General features: G+C 33.9%; 1 protein-coding gene and 1 pseudogene across 8 annotated transcripts in view; one reads left to right on the top strand and one right to left on the bottom strand.

Annotated features, from left to right (window-relative positions):
- The window catches only part of DCUN1D5 (defective in cullin neddylation 1 domain containing 5), a 65,524-nt gene that overhangs the window by 36,629 nt on the left and 7,855 nt on the right, over nt 1-21,040 (top strand). For 2 of the 8 annotated variants that reach the window (XM_024574583.4, XM_045183564.3), the window contains exons 4-6: nt 1,775-1,866; nt 6,296-6,366; nt 6,778-6,869. The exons of 1 other annotated variant lie outside the window; for it this stretch is intronic. In XM_024574583.4, the coding sequence (XP_024430351.1) occupies nt 1,775-1,866; nt 6,296-6,366; nt 6,778-6,869 (255 nt within the window). Of the gene's footprint in view, nt 1-1,774; nt 1,867-6,295; nt 6,367-6,777; nt 6,870-21,040 lie in introns of those variants that run through there. 5 more of the 8 variants (XM_045183565.3, XM_045183566.3, XM_045183568.3 and 2 more) reach the window with 3 other exon arrangements.
- Nucleotides 19,516-20,748, bottom strand: LOC112317507 (tripartite motif-containing protein 5-like; annotated as a pseudogene).

A 21,040-nucleotide genomic window follows, 5' to 3' on the forward strand; every position in this document is an offset into this window, starting at 1 on the left:
GACCACCCCGCACCCCGGGTAGAGCTACGTGGTGGACGCAGAGCACCGCGAGTGTCTGCGTCGGACTCCACCTCGTGTTCGGTGCGTGTGCTCCCTGGCGCCTGGAGGGACGAGCCGGGTCGCCTCGCGTTAGAGCCTGCGTGCCCTGGCGGGTGGGGAACCAGGAATGCGCACGTAAATTGCGCTTTCCCCTCACCCTACTCCCTTAACCCCTCCTCTGCCTTCTCCCCGAACAGATCCGCGAAGGGTCACTTTTAGAGTTGCTTTGTAGAGCGTGAAGAAAGGAGCGGGACGGGAGGTATCTTGACCTGACAGCTGCCGTGGGAATGATAGAAAGGAAAGCTCCGCGTGTTCTAATTGGCCTCCAGACTTCGTAGTCTAACCTGGAGGACCCAGGCAGTTGTTGTTTTAAATCTCCGGGGCCCATTTTCTGGAAGTGTAGTGCCTCCACCTGCGCCACGTCCCTCTGTGCCGAGTTGGGAAGGCCCTCCATGGGTTTTATTTTCCAGTATTCAGGATACTATTAGCTCTCAGCATAAATATTAATAATTGAGAGCTACTGTACTCTGTCTTCTTGGAGAAAAAGAAAACAAAGCAGAGCTGTAGATAGAGCTCTTTGATCCCGTTGTAGCATGTCATTGAGGCCTCACAGCAACATTGTATGCTGCAGAAAATTACTGCCATTTAGGTGTGAGAAGTGGATTTTTGAAATCTCCTTATGGAGTGTCTTTGATTGTATCTGTGGTTGGCACTTGGTATGACAACTTCAGGTGCTACCATTAAAAGAAGACTAGCTGGCGTTATAAAGGGGAGATAATGCTAGAACTCTCCCTAAAGATCTGCTTAAAATGTGAGGTAGATAAAATTTTAGAGACCTTAAGCATATAGTTATTTAAATTAAACACTTTGAAATAGCTGAGCAGTCAGTAGAACTCAGGTGATACTTTGCTATCGACTTAAACCTTTAAATATGGTTCCCTCATTTACATTGCAGTGCTCAGTTGCAGAAGTGACAGCATTTCTATGTCATTGTGGTATAGTGTCACTATTTGAGGTCGTGGAGAAACGATTCTCGGAAGTTCGTTATATCCTAAAGGCAATTTATGAACTTTTCAGCTTTAAATGGCTTTATGGAAAAGATAAATAGAATTGGATTAAAGACCTTGGCCCAATTATTTGTACTAATGTTATCTTTTCGGGGCTTTTTTGTTCTTTTTAATTGGTGGAATTTAATTATACCCTTAGGTCTTAAATCATCTTTTACCATTAAATAGCTATTTAATCTTGGTAGATGATAAACAACTGTAAATATGTAATTTTATTTTGAAATACTGACAGATTGTTAAAATATACTTTGCAAGATTTTGTTTTCAAATGTATGTCTATTATATACAAGTATAAATTACATGGAATTCAGAAGAATCATTTTAAAGATTAATACTTTCCCAACTACCAGTTCTACACTGAGACCATTAGGTTGGACTTCTGTGTGGTCTTTTGAAATGTGGGGAAATAATTTTTGCTGCTATTTTTGGAATTTGATAGTGAGCAAAGTAGAATTTGGGTGTTTTGTTAGCTACAAGTTTTTATGTATGGACTACTGTATTAAATTGCAAATATTTAACTACACTATTTTCCCCGTAACACAAGCTGTTAAAAAAAAAACAAAACAAAAAAACTTGGGTTTAGTTTGAATTGACATAGTTCATGTTGAACTTAGTTTTTCACTAAAAGTTGAGATGATAAATTCTTAGGCATTTGTGTGTTTTCTAAGCTATTGCAGATCCCAACCCCCTGGTAGACTAATAAGTGGAGAGGAACATTTTTCAAGCAAGAAGTGCCTGGCTTGGTTTTATGAGTATGCAGGTAATGAAAATAATGTAACAAGATATCAGTCACATGCTTTAAAACTTTTTTTTTGGTTCATTGATTTAACAGATTATTTATTTCAGCCTGCTATGTGTTAGTGCTGTGCACTGGGATCAGGGTCAAGACTGAGGATTGTGGGTAGGCTAAGAATTTGGTGCCCTTTCAGGCTTGGTGTTTAAATATATAATTCAGTGTATATTTAGTGAGAGTGGTGAAACTCATTTACTATTAATACAGTTCATAAACAGATTCACTTCTTGGTTTACTTAAAGCAGAGTTGGTATTCTGTAAAACATAAAGTATGTGATAAAACATTTTATACTATACATAGTCCGTATTTTTCTTTTCAATATTCTTTTGAAATTTTTTGAAGCAGAAACTGACTTTTTCTGAAACTTTTTCTGAAACTTTTAGTATTGTAAGAGATTTAAAACTCAGGCATATCATTGCATAACACATCTTTAATAATTGCTATTTAGGCACTACTATGAGAGATAATAAATAAAAAATAAACGGGATGATACTAATACAGTGCGATAAATAATGTATTAGGATGATGCACTATGAAATTTCCTAGGAGAACTATGTAACGCAGCCTTGAAAGTATCAGGGAAGGCTTCTTGAAGAAGCTAACAAACCAAATCCTGTAAGTGGTGGATGTAAGTAAAGCTTTTGGCCTAGAGTGGGGTGAAAATCAAAGTCAGGGATGAAGCTGAAGTGTTAAACAAATAATATGAAAAAGAACATTTATTTCCCATTTATTACTAATGTCTTCATAAGCATATATGAAATTTTTTTCCCCAATGCAATGCTTTTGGTCTTAGTGATTTTAAAGCTGTTTTTCTCACCTTGTTTCTTTTCTCTTAATTATTTTTTTTCCCCTTGTGTATTATCATTCTAAGTGTTTGTTTAAAGTAGAACAATGTATATGCAGTCATTGTGTTATATGTAGTGTAATCAAGTTAAGGCTTCAAGTGTACTCTGAACTTGAAATGTAAGCTTAGGCTAACTGTAAGGCTATGGCGGGAGATGGGGCAGTAACTTCACTGCTGGGATCCCAAAAGTACAATTTAAAAATTGTTTAGTAACAGAACAGATTCTAGACCAGAAAAACTGCTATTATTGGCATCCCAAGACAACCACTAACCCAAATTAAATAAAGGGAATTCATTTTATTACTGACCTCCATTTAAAATGTTGACCCATTATTCAAAATGCCCATTTTATTGTTATTGATGTAGAATCAAAAGGTCACTCATGTTATTTTACTTATAAAGTTACTAGATATCATAAATTTAGTCTTTTTTTTTTTCCCCCACTTATGCTTGCTTGTTTTACCTCTCCTAGGAGACTTTCCTGGTTAGCAGAAGATTATAATTAGTTAAACAATTGTTTCCTATACTAGCATTTTTGTAGTTGCCAGCATAGTAATTGCTACCTTTATTTTAAAATTATGCTAATTATATAACTTTTTCCAATGACCGTTCTGTTAAGTAGACAGTGTTATCCCTGTTCTGTAGATGAGAAAACTGATGCTTAGATTAAGTAATTTGCTTAAGATAACACATGCAAAGCACTTAACACTGTACCTAGTATATAATCAGAACTCAATAACTGTTAGCTATTATTAAAAGAATAATAGTATCACATCAGATTTACTGATTGTGTATGTTTGCAATACCGTTTCAGAATTACCGGTGTAGCTCCTATGTAGCTCATGTTGAAGATGCTGTGTCATTCATGTAGTTTAGTTTTTTTCCTGATCATCTGCTATGGCTGTCTTGGTTTTAGGCTCTACGGTCATAGCTGAGAACATTTCTTTATGGTTATTAAAAATCAGTTTTATGATTTTCTTATTTTAAAATATTTTACCACTGACCTTGTTAATATAATATTAATAGGTCATATGTGATAAGCCCAGTGGTTTTGTCCTTTCACAAAACCTCTCATCTTGACTGATATTTAAATTAGCAAGGATTCAATAATATGCTGGGCCTATTACTGGACAAAAACATGGAAAATGAAAAGGCACTTTTAAAGTCTTATAAAGAATCAAAAATAGGGATAGAATTGCAGTACTAATAAAGTATCCAGCCGGTAGAGTAAACTAAATCATTTCCACAGCTTCTTAAATTGATTGGAAGCCTGTTTTTTTGTCTGAAAGTTAGCTAAATTCAGCTCCCTGGGAGTAGTTTATTGGAAGAGTATGTTTTAAGAAGAACCAGTAATATGCAATCTGGGAAAAGGACATTGGTATAAACCTTGTTTTAGATTTAGATCTGTTAGTTATTTGCATTACTTTGGGAAAGTCACGTAACATTTACAGAGAGGTCTTATATGTATATTATCTATTTTAGTATAATATATATGTTATATATTTTAGTATATTATATATTTTAGTATATATTTTAACTTGGTTCTAATCTAATTTGAATCACTAACCTCACAGTATCTAGGGAAGCTATATTTTATAACAATAACTGATATTTCTGGACATACTTTTCAGCTTTCTCTTCTAATTACTAATGATGGCAGCTTCAAGGGCAAGTCAACTTGTGTAGAAAAATTCAGAATATATTCCTATCATGCCTTAAAAAAACCTTTGTTCTACTAAATTTTTTATCTAATGTTAATTTCATCCAAACCAAATACAACATAAGGATACATATTCAGATATATTTTTAACAGCATTATTGTATATGTGTGCTTCTTAAATTACTTAACACATTCTCATTAAAAAAGAAAAAATCCTCTAGGTATATATTAGGAAGTGAAAGCTTTCTATAATTGTCACCGCGTCCCTATTTAATACCTCTTTGTGTAAATAAGTGCAGTACCCAACACATTGAGATTAGCAGCCTGAATCTCATCTGAAACTGTAAGAATATACTGGCCACATACTGGCTGACTACATTCTTCTATTAAGAAAAACCTTGAGGACATTAGCTTCATGTTGTGCTTGTGAACTAATGATGGTGATGTAAAATGCCACCTGAGCAGCCTTGGTTTAGTCTGTAATTTATAAAGCTGGAGTAGTTTTAGTCCTTAAGAAAGGAAAACAAGTTTGTCTTGGCTAATTTCACAATAATATTTCAAAACTATATTTTCAAAGCCAAGTGTGGTAAACATATTTTTATTACATTTCATGCTGATGTAGTCTTTTTAAATTGAGATATAACATTAGTTTCAATTATACAACATAATGATTCTATATATGTATATATTACAAACTGATCACCAAAATAATTCTAGTTAACATCTATCACCTCACATAGTTACAAAAACATTTTTTTATGATGAGATCTTATAAGATCTACATTTTTAATGACTTTCAAGTATACAATACAGGATTATTAACTATAGTCACTATGCTATACATTACATACCAGGACTTATAATTTTATAACTGGAAGCTTGGACCTTTGACTACCTTCACCCATTTTGTCTACCCTGCACTCCCACCTCTGGCAACCACCAATCTGTTCTCTGTATTTATGAGTTTGGTTTTTGAGGTTGTGGGTTTGTTTTTTTTTTTTAGTGTATAGTTCACATTATAAGTTCATCACTCATACGGTATTTGTCTTTTGCTCTCTGACTTATATCACTTAACATAATGTCCTCATGGTCCATCCATGTTGTCACAAATTTGTTTAAATCTTACCTGGTCACAAAAAGAACCTAACAATAATGTAATTTCTGTATTTCGGGAATCTGATAACAAAATATGTGAAAATGGGTATATTGACTTACATTTAGTATTATTGAGAGAGAAAAATAAGAAACAAGTGTTGGTAATTTTTGGACAAATGATTGTCAAGCTAACTGAAGGATTAAACATTTGTTTCTGCATTGAAGTGACATAACTAATGCTTTACTGTCTGAGACGCACAATGATAAGGAAAATATGTCATTCTAGAATTGGAATGTAGTAATTTCCTTAAGGCATCATTTTTATAATATGTATATCTTTTTATCAAAGTTTTTATTTGGGTATATTCAAAAGGGTAATGGATGGCCTTCTGTTTTAATAATTAAACAGATACTCTCTGATTATTGTCTTAAATTGTGTATCGGTACTGGCACATTCTAGCAGAGTAAAAAGTTCAAACCTTCATAGGTTTCTTCATGCATTGCCAAACATCTTCATTAGAGAAGGCTCTCAGTAAATATTTTACAGTGGATATTAATGCTGCTTCATTTTTTATTTTCTTAATTTTATTTTGTAATGTGGTAAAGAACATTTCAAAATTTTTTAATTTTAAGTTCTATAGCAAATATACTTTATCAAAAATATGTCAAAATTCAAATTTAGTTATTTGTGGAAATGTTATGGTATATTCATAGATGCCTTTAGCACAATGGCTTATGTTTTATGTTGATATTAAATTACAGCAATAAAATATATAAATTATTTTTGTCTTTGAAGGTCCTGATGAAGTTGTAGGGCCAGAAGGAATGGAAAAATTTTGTGAAGACATTGGTGTTGAACCTGAAAATGTATGTTTTATTTCTGAGTAGAATGGGATACAAGTGGGGGATAGCACATTCATAAAATTCTAAAAATTGAGTCACTTTAATTTTACATGAAGATTTTGTGTCTCCATGTTTATTGTAGATTTTTATTTAGGATATTTTTAATCAGTTTAAATTGGGCACGAGTTCTCTTTCTTGATAGAAATGCCATTTGTAATAGAGTCGAGGGTGATTCTATCTTCAGAAACTGTTAGAACTTTCTACTTTTAAGAAATTTGTCCATCTAAATTTCTTTATAGTTAATAATTCCAAAGGTTGTACTCTTTAATATTTGAAAGAAGTAAATAGTTTATAAAAATGCTCTCCATGATAAATATAGACATGATTATCTCTATGCTGACTTTTCCCCTATCCTTTATGTTCTGTTCTTTCCAGATTATTATGTTAGTTTTAGCGTGGAAATTGGAGGCTGAAAGCATGGGATTTTTTACCAAGGAAGAATGGTTAAAGGGAATGACTTCATTACAGTAAGATATTTTTTTAAAAAACAAATATGATGGGCTGTTTGAAGATCTTAATTAATATTTTGTGCTTTGTAATTTTCAGGAGTAAGGTTTCATTTTATATAATCGAATTGATAGAATTTATACTTTGGTTTGGCAAAATGAACAGTTACCCCATTTTTCATACTGTCTAAGAAAGAACCTCAATACAGTCCTATTAAAATTTATTGACTCTTTTGGTGGATGAATTAGAGGTCCATGATGAATGTTTTTTTGCTCACAGGTTGTTTGGGCAATAAAGGATTTTCTTTGAATATAGAATTCTAATATATAAGGAGTTTTTTGGGGGGCAGTGCTAAGCTTTGGGGTTTCCTCTGTCTCATCCTAAATTTTATACTTGATCTAAAAATGAAATTTGAATATAGAGCTGTACGGCACTTTTACTAATTCTTTTTGGCCAAATCTCATAAAGAGCGAAAGTAATGCTGTATGGGTCCTCTGCAACTTGTAGCCATTTTACAGTAGTATTAGCATGCTTACATACTTTCATAGGCAATAGAATTGCTTCTTTATAAAAATAATTTGATTTTTGCTTTCCAGAGTAAAGTAGGCTGTTTCAGAATCAGTTAGTAATACATGTGGTAATTTTTTATCATGCTTCTAATGTTCATGCAGGATGTTACTAATTATCAACATCCTAAAATAGAGGAATCATTAATTTATAGTATTTTTGAGCCCCAAACTGGGCATTTATTAGCTATATAGTTTCCTGTTCTGACTATGCTTTTATTAACACATTTAACTATTCTTTACTCCTTGTTTGCCTGTCTTTAAGTTTCAAAGTACCTGATTATTTTTAAGTGTATTTGTTCATATAAAACTTAAAATTTCCCATTTGAATTTTTAGTATCTAATGTTTTGTAATTTTCCTATTTTAACCAGCATTAATATACAGATTAGGTAAAAACCTTGCTCATGTAACCAAATAATAATTTTTAGAATAGAACATAAAATCAACCCTCTCACTTCCATTATGTGTAGGTGAGATAATGAGTCTGAGATTCGGAGAGGTAAAGAAAATATTTGCTGAAGTTTACATAGCTCCTTTATGGCAGGGCCAGGACCTAGAATTTAAATTTCATAATTACCAGTCTTCCATACTGTCCTTTCATTTGTACATTCTTTGTATTGGTGTTAGCATTCTTTATAAAACAGAAAGCCATTATTAACTTTTTAAATCATAGTATTTACAGCCAAGACTGAATTCTGTCATTTATCAAGGTGTCATAAAATGCTGCATTAAAACAATGTTGATTCTGAAATTTTTTGGCCTATTTCCCACCTTTAATTTACTTTATAGAGAAAGATTAAATACATATACAAAAAAAGAGTATGCAAAGGATATAAACTAGTTTTCACATAGCTCAGCCTGTTTTATTGAAATGTGTATCAGTTTTAATATGGCTTATTTAGCATTATAACTGCTTTTTGTAGTACGGTTTACTGCTTTTATTGTAGTTTTTAATATTCCAACTAACAAGTCTTTGTATATTTTTAAAACAAAAAGGTTTTAATTTATGTTTTTCATAACTTGATATAATATATATCAACTTTGTATAACAGAAATGTGTGAACACAAATTATTTCTAATACTTATCCTGAATAATTACCGGCATATGGTCTTGGGTCCAAGGATGAAAATTGACTAACCCATGAACATTATTTTATTAGCACATCTTTCCTATAGGCAGTTCACAAGCTAACAAAATAAGAACAGTTATATGGCACTTAAAATTGAGTTAGAGGTTTCTGTTTCATTTATTATTTGCTCTCCATCTGCCTAGAACTCTTTGTTGTATAACCTTAAAATTACTCAAATTAGGCAAGTATACTTGACTGCAAAAATAATTGTTTTTTCCCCATGATCTAGATTGCTATGTGAAGTATGGCTGATCCTTGGAACAGCGCCGGGGTTAGTCAAAAATCTGTGAATAACTTTTGACTCCCCAAAACCTTTATTAGTAGCCTACTTTTAACTGAACCCTCTTTGATAAACAGTCGATCAATTCATATTTTGTCAGTTTTATTTATTTACTGTATTCTTATAATGTAAGCTACATTAAAAATGTTATAAAAATTATAAGGAAGAGAGAATACATTTACTACACATTACTCTATACCATATGCTATGTCATTGATTTACAACTGAATTATCTGTTACTACCTACATCAATATTGTCTTATATGATACAAAACACTGGGTGTTTATATGTATTACTTATACTAGACATCAAAAATGAAAAGATAATGGAAAAAAGAAATTCATACTTATTTACAGGTATAATAATTTATGCATTGGTAACGCAGAAGCATCATTATGATTTCTTTATGGTAGCCTAGTATAATCTGTGTAATTACTTCACGGTAGTAAGTAAATCTCCAAAAAGATTTCCAACGTGTTTATTGAAAAAATATGCATCTAAGTGGACCTGCACAGTTGAAGTCCATATTGGTCATGGGTCAATTGGCTAATCCTACTATGCTCTGAATCTTGTTAAAGAAAAAAAGCTTGCTGAGAAAAAAATAGTTTAAAATTTAACATAAGAGAGACAAAGGAATCTACGTATAAAGTTTTAAATTTATAGATGTCTAGTATGTTTGGTTTTATATAATAAATGTAAAACTTTACAGACTTGATTCCATTTATAGATTTTTCATAGGTTTAGAATTTAATTTAACCTAGGCATGGTTCCTAAATTATCTGACTGTAGTTGTCAGTTGTTTCAAATTAATTAATTTTAACCCTTAGAAAACTTTACTAGAGCTCTGCTAAAGAGTAGAAACAGTCTGGTAGTTAAAGCATATACCATGATCAAGGATAGTGGACTTGATTAATCATGATTAATTAAAATTAATTTTATAATGCTTAACAACTTTTAGAATAACTTTTTTTACATTCATTTTAGGCCTGTTTATTCATGCAGACTTTTCAAAACTAAGTTGTCTTTGTGTGAAAGAATTTATGTTTAATTGGTATATAATTAGATTAGAAGGGCCTAGGGGATGTAATTGCTAAGTATTCTTTCTAAGTATTGTGCTCTTTGTAGTTTTCATCATTTAATGGTATTCAAAGTTTTCATCAGATTGGATTTAATTTAGTAGATGTTTATATTAAACACCTGTATTATGTAAGGTACTGTACCGCTTACTGGTGATTTCATTGAGGCTTAAATATGGCTCATGCTCTCTAGTTACATTCTAATAGAGCAAGGGAGGCATTACAATACCAAAACCACAAATCCAGGTAGAATGTGACAAGTGGGAGGTTAAAAACACAAAATACTATGGAAGCATATCTGCTCATAAAGTTAATTTTAGCTGAACAGCCAAGAAGATCTTTCTAAATGTAGCATTTGAACTGGACCTTGAAGATGATTAGGATTTTGATGGTTGAGAATATAGGAAAATAATGTTTCTAAAGAGGAAATTGTGATCAGAGCTTTGAGAAAGGAAAGCATGTTTGAAGGAAGTATTCTGGTTATTAAAATCAAATGGTAAATGGAGAAAATGGATAAAATAGGTTTAAATTTCAGATGGTTGGGATAGTAGCTACATTATGGAGGGCTTTGGCTAACATGTTGAGAGTTTAAAGCATATGTTGTAGATACTGGGAAGCCATAGGAAATTTTTGAGCATAGGAATCATCAAGATTTTTGGGATAGTTTTCAGTAGAGCAGTTGTTTTAATGTCTTAAGGTCATAGGTTCTTTTAAGAACTTTATGAAAACTGTGGACCTTATTTCCATTAATTGCACATGTGCCATTACATACAAAATGTTGCATATGGATCTTCCTCTCCTTGCATTTATGGATTCAGTGTTCCATGGGTACTTGCAAATTTACAGTGGAGAAGTTTTCTCATATTTGCTAGCTTTGGTGGTGGAGCAAGGGTGAAATACCATGATGGTGGAGAAAACTGTGAGCATGCAATGTTGAAAAGACTGTAGTTGATATTATAATAGTAAAAAAAGGCAAGGAAGCAGCATCTGACAAGAATGGTAGTAACTAAGCTGCCTGTCAGGTTTCAAACTGTATACCATCTCCACATTGAGCCGTGGAAATCAAAGATTAAAGATCATGATCTAGCTTGACTTTCTTGAGGGGAGTGAGGAATGGGGAACATGTATATGATTTCTTTTGGTGGGTGTGGAAGAGTGGGGTGTGTGGGAAGTTATGGTGTATGTGGTATGTCATTATCATTCATTGAGGGTTTGGGGCCTAACTACTGATTGTAATTAGTATCCTTTCTTTCTGCTCTACCCCAGAGTCATCATAACAATTTTAAAATTTGCCCCCTCCACATTTCCAAATACCCCCCTAGAGGTGGATTACATTGTTTTGGTCAAAAGACCCGATTCAGAGAAAGTTCTAAATCCAGGACTTTGGGAATAAAATTTTTACTGTTACACATCACTCTATCAGACATACTTACTGGGACTTACTGATTAAGAAAGAGAACCTCACTTAGACCTAATATATAAGTGAGAATTTCTTTTGAAGGTCTCTAATGAAGAAGAAATTTGAAAGCCTCTCTTGTTAATAATACAGGTTTACTCTGCTATCCAAAAGTAGAGCATTCCTGTGCAACCTTTTGGAAGCCGAAATGGCATAAAGCAAAGAAGCAATTACCATTAATTTATATGGAAAAGTTTTTGAGCATTCCCCGTCCACCTAAATGTGCCAGATCATACCAAATACACTTATTTATGTAGAGTTTTATGCTGAACATTAACATCCTTATGAGCTCTCTTAGACTTCTCTGATACTTAGAACATATCTTGCTAATAGGTGGGTGCACAGAATAAGTCAAAGCACAAATGGTACCACACACAGTCTTAACTATGGCAACCTAAAGCTGAGATGTTAAGTGTAGTTGCTGGGGAAGGAGCTTGGTGGCACTGTTTGGGGTACATGCTGCCTCTATAAAAGATTGTCAGAAAACAAATACTGTGTGATTCTTAAAAGCAAATATCCTCTTCAGATTTCATTCAGTTATTGAAAACAGTACTATGTAGACCTTTCGCAGTAGTGAAGTGACATAATGATAACTTCAGAAAAAGCAGGGATACCTATATTGAGGAAATCAATTCCAAATCCTGATGTTGAAATTTAAAATCATTTTCACTTACTCTAACTGCAGTAGCCTTGGAGAGTGGTGACATACGGTGTCTGTGTTCCCTAAAATCTGTGAGGTTTTTTTGTTATTCAAAAGACTGTGTTTTGCTTTCCATGACGTAATAGTTAAGTATTCATTATTTCTTTTTAGTTCAGGGGAAATATTCTTTCTAAACTTCCCAAGTATGAGTGAGGTATTGACATTAACTCCTTTGAGTCTATTTTGGGCTATATTAAATCTAAGAATTGTGGTAGTGACTGCTTGCATATGTTCACTGTTTGCTAGGTCTATTCACTGTCTCAATGATGCTGGTAACAGTTGTGGAAGTTTGTGCTTACTTTTTTTACTCTTCAAGTAGAGTGAAAAAATTGTCAGTTATTCTAATAGATTCTTTCGCTGCTCAAGATTTACGTAGACCATTAGGAGTGGTATGAAACAGTTTGGAGAGAGCCACCATGTGTAGGTGACTTTTAAAGTTATTTGCCTCAAAGGGAGCGTATCACACTCAGAACTCTCTATGTGTGCTCATTTAATCTTACAGATTGTCTATTAATGTATTGTTTTTAATGAGAAAACAGACTGAAAAAGGTTAAATAACTTGGCTAAAGCTACATGGCTGCAAATGGAGAAGTTAGAATTTTAAACACTGTCTTTTTGACCTGAAACTTATTTTTTCACTTTATCTCTGTCTTAAGCCTCTTAAGATCACATCCTTAGTGATACTGTTTCCTTGTATACCTACGGAATGTAAAATACTTGGAAAAGATTGTACTTTCTTGGATTCTTATCTCCTTAGTGACTTACCAGCTTGTTTATGCACTTTACAATTTTGTTTGAACTACAATTATTCACTAACCTTTCCCCAGATAGGAATTTTGGAACTTCTTGTAATCAAATAGATATATTATCTACTTTGTGGTTTTTGTTATTCATACTTTTATTTAACAGACACTTTTTGAATGCCTCTTTATGCCAGGCCCTACGTTGTGGTAGGAGAATGATTTTTAAACTCTGGTGGTAATGAGAGGAGGTGTCCTTTATCTGTTTTGCCCTGTTTAGACCTGAATTTCAAGTCTAACAAGATTGTGCTTGAGATTTTGTGTGAAAATATGAACTGCATTACTAAATATATGTAAAAAGCACTGCTTCAGATGCTACAAGGAAAATATCTTGTACTTAGAAAGGATCATGATAAGGAAGGGAGTACGTGTAACTAGTTCATTAAAATGCTATTCTCAGCTGGTAACTGGAGATCTACAAGACTTCGTGTGCAAGTTTTCAAACAGTGTTATAGTAGCATTTAACCTGAAAATTTATTTCTTTTGCGTATCCTTTTGGTACAAGTTAACTACATTTCAGCTTTCATTAAAGCTTTATTTTTCCCTTAATGAAGAATTTTTGCTATGGTAGAAGCCACTTATTGAAATAGTAATGAACTTTTAATGAATAATAAGAATAATCTTTCTTGTTTCTCCATGAAACACATTGTACACTGATTAATATGTAAGGAACTAGGCCCCACACAAAAGTTAACTTAACCAAATTTTGATTTCCATTTTTAGCAGTGTGGCGGACTAAATGTGCAGAGACTGTATCTCATGTAAGACACTTAAATGTCAGGTAAAATATTAAAACATCTTTTGAAAAGCATACCTGGACTTGACTGTTAATGAAGGCAAATAATCAGGCCAGAAATGGTGAGAGGTGGTGATTTCATAGAGATCTATGGGAGGATACTATCTGCTCCTAGTCACGGTCTGGCTATGAACTTTTCATCATGCATGTTGGGAACAGGAGACAAATTGCACATACATTCTGAGTAGGATTGGAATCAGAACAAAAATTTCCACATTAGGTCATTAGTGCAAAACCTACCTAATTGATAGAGACTTGATTGCTTTTGCTCGGTTCTGCATACATTTGGAGGTGAAAAGGCTTCCACCTGAGAAATTCTGAGTCAGTAGGTTTTGTCTCACAGATTGAAGGATGAAATTCATTATTTGTATGATGCAAGTAAAGATGTATTTTAGAATTGTCCCAGATAAGTAGTACTCTTATATATAATGGAAGTAGTTCTGTATAAGAATGTATTTTAAACAGAAGCCTTAATGTCTGCAGAAAAAGTTTCAGTGATCATTACTTAACAATTAACAAGAAAAAGTCACTAACCATATTGGGAACCATCTTAAACTTCGGAATCAGACTCTTTTAAGACAAGTATTGTGAGTGATCACAGTGTCAGTTAAAATAACTACATTTAATGTGTTTAAAAAGAGGAATAGTCTCAGATGATCAGATACCAAATTAAATTTCTAAAAGTGAAAAATATAAAAGATTTAAAATTCAATGGATGAACTACAAAGGAGGTGTAGAGAAGTAGGAATCAGTGGCCTACAGTATCTGAGGAAAATAGGAAAGAGAGACTGAGAGACAGTGGATGATTCTTTTACTGGTGTCTTTTGAAAGTTTTCTCTCTATGCAAGATACAAGTTCTTCATTGCTTGCAAATAATTTCTCCCACTCTGTAGCTTGTGTTTTGAACCTCTTACAAGGACTTTTGCAGAGCAAAAGGTCTTAATTTTGGTGAAGTTTAATTTATCAGTTCTTCGTTTCATGGGATTGTGATTTTGGTGACAAGTGTTAGATTTCTTTGCCTCTCCCTAGACGCTGAGAATTTTCTCTCTTTTTTTAGGAAACTTATATTTTTACATTTTATATTTAAATAAATGTATGCATTTTGAGTTAATTTTTAAAAAGGTGTGGGACAAGTTTTGGTTTATTTCTTTGCTTATGGATGTGCACTTGCCCCAGTAGCATTTGTGGAAAAAGTTCTTCTGCTGAATTGCTTTTGCAACTCTACCAAAAATCAGTTGGACATATTTGTTTGGACCTGTTTCTGAATCCTCTATTCTGGTCTGTTAATCTGTGTCTTAACCTTCTGCCAACACCACAGTCTGCTTTGTTGTAGTTATATATTAAATCATTTCTGTTTTTAAAATGTAATTAATGTACAGTGTTTTATTAGTTTCAGGTGTACAACATAGTGATTAAACATTTATATACCTCACAATGTGATTAGCACAATAAGTCTAGTAACCATCTGTCACCAAAGTTATTACCATATCATTGATTATATTCCCTGTGCCATATATGTATACATACTCCCTATATGTGTTACATCTCCATGACTTACTCATTATGTAACTGAAATTTTCTACTCATTCTCATTCACTTTTTCGCCCATCTCCCTCTCTGGCAACCATTAGTTCTCTGTATCCATGAGTCTATCTCTGTTTTGTTTGTTCATTTGTTTGTTTAGATTCCACATATAAGTGAAGTCATATAGTATTTGTCTTTCACTCTCTAACTTACGTCACTTAGCATGCTACCCTCTAGGTCCATCCATGTTGTTACAGATGGCAAGATGTCATTCCCTTATGGCTGAATAATACTGCATTATCAGTGGATACCTAGATTGTTTTTATATCTTGACTGTTGAAAATAATGCTGCAGTGAACATGGGGGTATATACATCTTTTAAACAAATTAGTGTTTTGGAGTTTTTTTGATAAATAACCCAGAAGTGGAATTGCTGGGTCATATAGTAATTATATTTTTAATATTTTAAAGAATCTACATTGTGTTTTCCATAGTGACTACACTAGTTTACAATCCTACCAACAATGTACAAAGGATCCCTTTTCTCAACATCCTCACCAATATTTATTTGTTAACTTAATTTTTTTTTTATTAAACTTATCAGAGTGACCATTGGTTAATAAGATTATATAGGTTTCATGTGTACAATTATATGATAGATCATCTGTATCTTGCATTGTGTGTTTACCACCTGAAGTCAGATCTCCTGTTCACCCCCTTTACCGTTTGCTACTCCCTACGCCCCCCACCCCAGCTCCGTTTCCCTCTGGTACTCACCATGCTGTTGCCTATCTTGTTTGTTTTGTTTATTGTTTGTTCATTTGTTGCTTTCAGATTTATACGCCAGTTACGTGTGAAATCATATGGTTCTTGGCTTATTTCACTTAGCATGGTATTCTTGAGATCCATTTAATGTTGTCTCAAATGGCAATATTTCATCTTTTTTGTGGCTGATTAGTATTCCACTGTGTGTATGTATATGTAACATATTCTTTTTTAAAAAAATTTTATTGTTATTCAATTACACTTGTATGCCTTTTCTCCCCATCCCTCTACCCCACCCCGGCTGAACCCCCCCCCCCACCTCCACCCTCCCCCTTGATTTTGTCCATGTGTCCTTTATAGTAGTTCCTGTAATCCCCTCTCCTCACTGTCCCCTCCCCACTCCCCCCTGACTGTTGTTAGATTGTTCTTAACTTCGATGTCTCTGGTTATATTTTGTAACACATATTCTTTATCAATCATCTATTGAAGTAAACTAAGGTTGTTCTCATGTCTCAGCCACCATGACTAATGCTGCAATTAACATAGGGATACATATATCTTTTGGAATAAATGTTCTCAAATTTTTGTTTATCAGAAGAGGGGTTGTTGGGTCATATGGTAACTCTATCCTTAATTTTTGGAGGAAGCTCTGTACTGTTTTCCATGGTGGCTATACTAGTTTATATTCAGTCCCACCAGCAGTGAGTGAGGGTTCCTCTTTCTTCACAACTTCTCCAACACTTATTAAATGTTTTGTTGATAACAGCCATTCTAACAGGTGGGAGGTGGTATCTCCTTATAGTGTTGATTTACATTTTTCTCATAGCTAGTGAAGTTAAGCATCTTTTCATATATTTATCTGTTGGCCATTTGTGTCTCTTCTTGAGTGAAGTGTCTGTCAGGTCCTCTGCCCATGTTGACATTTTGATAATAGCCATTCTGTAGGTATGAGGAGATATCTCATTGTGATTTTGATATGTATTTCCTTGAAAAATTAGTTGATATTGAACATCTTATGTCTTCTGGCTATCTATATGTCTTTGGAAAAATGTCTCTTCAGGTTCTCTGCCTGTTTTTTTAACTTTTTTTTGTGTTGAGTTCTATGAGTTGAGTTCTTTATACATTTTGGGTATGAACCCGTTACTTGATATAACATTTGTGAATACTTCTCCCATTCAGTAGGTTGTATTTTTGTTTTGTTGCTGATTTTCTTTGCTGTGCAAAAACTTTTTAGTTAGATGTAGTCTCACTTGTTTATTTTTGCTCTTGTTGCTCTTTCCCAGAGAGACATCCAAAAATATATCGCCAAGACTAATATCAAAGAATTTACAACTTACGTTTTCTTCTAGAAGTTTTATGGTTTTTCAGGTCTTACATTGAAATCTTTCATCCATCTTGATTTTATTTTTGTAGATGGTGTAAGAAAGTGGTTCTCTTTTAATTTTTGCATATGTCTGTTCAGTTTTCATTGAGGAAACTGCCTTTTCCCCATTGTATATTCTTGTGTATACTATTTTTATACTGATCTATCTTTTTCAAAATTGTTATAACTATACCAGATCTTTTATATCTACAAAACAACAACAACAAAAACAACAAACAACTTTCTGAGATTTTGGTTAAACTGCATATGAATTTGGGGAGAATTGACACCTTTACTATTTGAGTCTTCCAAATCATGGAAGATAGGTTTCCATTTTTTAGGTGTTTGATTTCTTTCATTAGTTTTGGGTAGTTTAGAGCATTCAAGTCCTGTATACTTTTTCTTAGAATTATATCTTAATGTTTTATTTGTATTTTGAGCCACTGTAAGTAGTATTACAAATATTTTTAATTTCATCATTTACATGTTCATTACTAATATATAGAAATACAATTGATTTTTCTATGTTTGTGTTGTATCATGTGACCTTGCTGAACTTACTTTCTCTAAGGTTTGTGTATGTCTGTGTGTATTCCGTAGACTTTCTACTTGTATAATCATGGCATATGCTTATGCCATAAAATAGGGAAATAGGGAGCAATTTATTTATTTATTTTTAGGCTGTATGCCTTTTATTTTGTTTCCTTCATATATTGGATTGGCTAGAACTTATACTATTATGTTGAATAGCGTGGTAAGAGTGGATATCCTTACCAGCTCCCCAGTTTAGAGGGAAAACATTCAGTCTTTTACCATTAAGTATGTTAGCTGTAGGTTGTATATAGATGCTCTTTATCAAGTTGAGGAAGTTATTTTCTATTTCTGTTTTTCTGTGAGTTTTAACATAAGTGGATGTTAAATATTTTAAATGCTTTCTTGCATTAAATCATGTAAGTACGTAGTTTTTCTTTATTATCTTGTTAATATTGTGATCACTTTGATTTTTGAATATTGAATCATTCTTGCATACCTGGAATAAATCCCACTTTTTCATGGTGTATAATTATTATAAAGCTGAATTCTGTTTGCTGGCATTTTGTTAACGATTCATGAAGGATATTGGTCTGTAATTTTTCTGTTTATTTACTTAATTTAGATATAATTGACATCTAACATTAGTTCCAGGTATATACCATAATGATTCAATATTTGTATATATTGCAAAATGATCACCACAGTAGGCCTAGTTAACATCTATAACTATACACAGTTACATAGTTTTTTTCTTGTGATTTTTCTTCTTTTTTTAAAATACTGTCTTTGTCTGGTTTTGGTGTCAAGGTGATACTGGGTTTATAAAATGAATTGGGGAGTTTTTTCTTATATTTTATTTTCTAAAAGATTTATTTATTTCATGTTGTGTATATTGTGGTAATTTTTGTTTTTTTCAGGAATTGGTCCATTTCATCTACATTGTCAAATTTATATTCTTTTAATATCTGCAAGTCTGTAATACTGTTCTTTCATTTTTTTAGTAGAGAAAATGTTTATTAATTTGAGACACAGTTTTATACTTAATGAAGTTTTTCTTCTCATTATGATCCTAACTATGGTGTGTTTTTAATACCAGGACAATTTTTAGTAAATGAAGCTGTGATTCAAGTATCTCATTGAAAGTTATACTGCACGTATTTTGAGAGAATGGACTTGAACTCAGACACTCTGAAGACAAACCTTCCACTTAGTACCTATTATTTATGATACTGTCTCCCTCACTCCTTGATGAGAGGAACACCATGGTTGAACTGACATACCCCTGAGGACTCTTTGTAGTGAATGATTCCTGTACAAGACTTTGAATAATATATAAAAGAAGTTGTTGAAAATTCTTCTCAGTGGCACAGGAAATGAAATTGTAAATATTTGGCATAGATTTCCCTCCATACAGGGCTTTTTTATGATGTATTAGTCGTTTTACTTGGGATTATAGAAAATAGTGAATTAAGATTCTTTACTGTGCAAACTGGACATTGGGAAAAATATGCATGACACAAGGCAAATTGAAACCCTATTGTTGAATGAAGGGTGTTGAAATGAAAAAAAAGGAGGCAGCAATAAAAAGTTGGTGAGAATGGTGCAGATAAGCTCAGGGCATGAGGTGCATCCAAGGCCAGAGGCACTTCAAAGAAATAGGTGAGGGTGTAAGATTTAAGAGCTTGGAGAACACGGTGTCATGGGGGCAGTACATGTCATAGGACTGAAAAATTGGATACATTTTCTGAGTAAAGGAACATGAAGAGAATTTACAGATGAGAAACCCACGGTTTGTGACGTTATAAAATGAGACAGTGCCAGCATTGTAGTCTAGGAAAACCCGAACACGACGGGGAGGAACAGTCAGACTGAGGGTTAATTCCATGGGATCAGAGGAAGAAGGTAACACAAAAACATACTCAAACTGATTCTAATAGCATTTTTTAGGTTCACAACTAGAGGAAACAAGAGTCTTGTTTACCATACACCCTCAAGGCCCAGGCCTGTTTCTCTGACACATCCACCTCCCAGTAATGTTTCCCTGATGTGATAACCAGTACACTGAGTACAGTAGAAGCATTCTTATTTGTATTGAGACGGTTCTCATTTCACTTGTCTCAGATCTGCAAAAATGGCAACATTTTCTTTGTCCTTGGGAGGGTCCAGGGTAATGTGATCCCAATAGCAGTGCACATCAGACAGTTCTTGCAGCATCCCACTCAGGTCAGGAGCTTGGAACACTGTCCTTTGTTTTTTGGAGATGGTTGACTTGAGAGTAAAGGTCTTACTCCTTTCCATGATGCCATTCTCATCCTTCCAGGAAGTTCTCTGGTTTGATGTCAGCTTCCAACTTCTCAGCTTCTTGGTATTCAGCCCTCAGCCTGTCCAGACCTGCCTGCAGCTTTTCCTTGTACTCCTGGGCAGCTTCCTCCATGAGGAAAGCTCAGTGCTCTTGAGACCTCTCACAAAGCCAGCAAATGAACTTCCTGTCCTCCTTACAGAACAGCAGGAGTTTCTCTCCATGGCACACACAGAGATCTCTATTTTACTCCTCCTTTGGGCTCAACTTGACCTCCCTAAGTGTGTCCACTATGTTGGCCATATGCTGATTAGACCGCAAGTTCCCAGGCTGGCACACAGGGCAGCTGCGCTCTCCTCCTTCCCTGACTGTGGATTCCTTGTTGTTTGCAGTGATGCAGGCTTGGCAGAAGCTGTGCCCACAGTCCAGGTTCAGGGGTTCTGTCAGGAGCTCTAGGCAGGTGGAGCAGGTCAGCTTCTCCTTTAATTTCAATAGGATTCCTGAGTCCATCACAATCTGTCCTGATCTGAGGCTCCTCAGGCTCAAAGAGATTTCTGCAACCTTCCTGGGGAAAAAAGCCTATTCACTTGTTCTGGAGTTCCAGCCCGAGGGGCAGTTGTGGGCAGGATTCACTCTCCAAACCAGGGGCCCGTTGTCCACCTGTAATACTATTCTTTGTTTTATTCCTGTTGGTAATTTTTGTCTTCTCTTTTTTTCTTTGTCATCTTGCTAAAGACTTGTCAGTTATATTCATCTTTTCCAAAAAATCAATTCTTTCATTGATTTTTCTCTCTTGTTTTCCTGTTTTTAATTTCATCATTTTCTGCTCTTAATTATTTGCTTTCTCCTGCTTGCTTTAGGTTTATTTTGCTCTTCTTTGTTTAGGTTCTAAAGTTGGGA

The sequence above is a fragment of the Desmodus rotundus genome, chromosome 5 (genome assembly GCF_022682495.2).
Source record: "Desmodus rotundus isolate HL8 chromosome 5, HLdesRot8A.1, whole genome shotgun sequence".
NCBI lineage: Eukaryota > Metazoa > Chordata > Mammalia > Chiroptera > Phyllostomidae > Desmodus > Desmodus rotundus.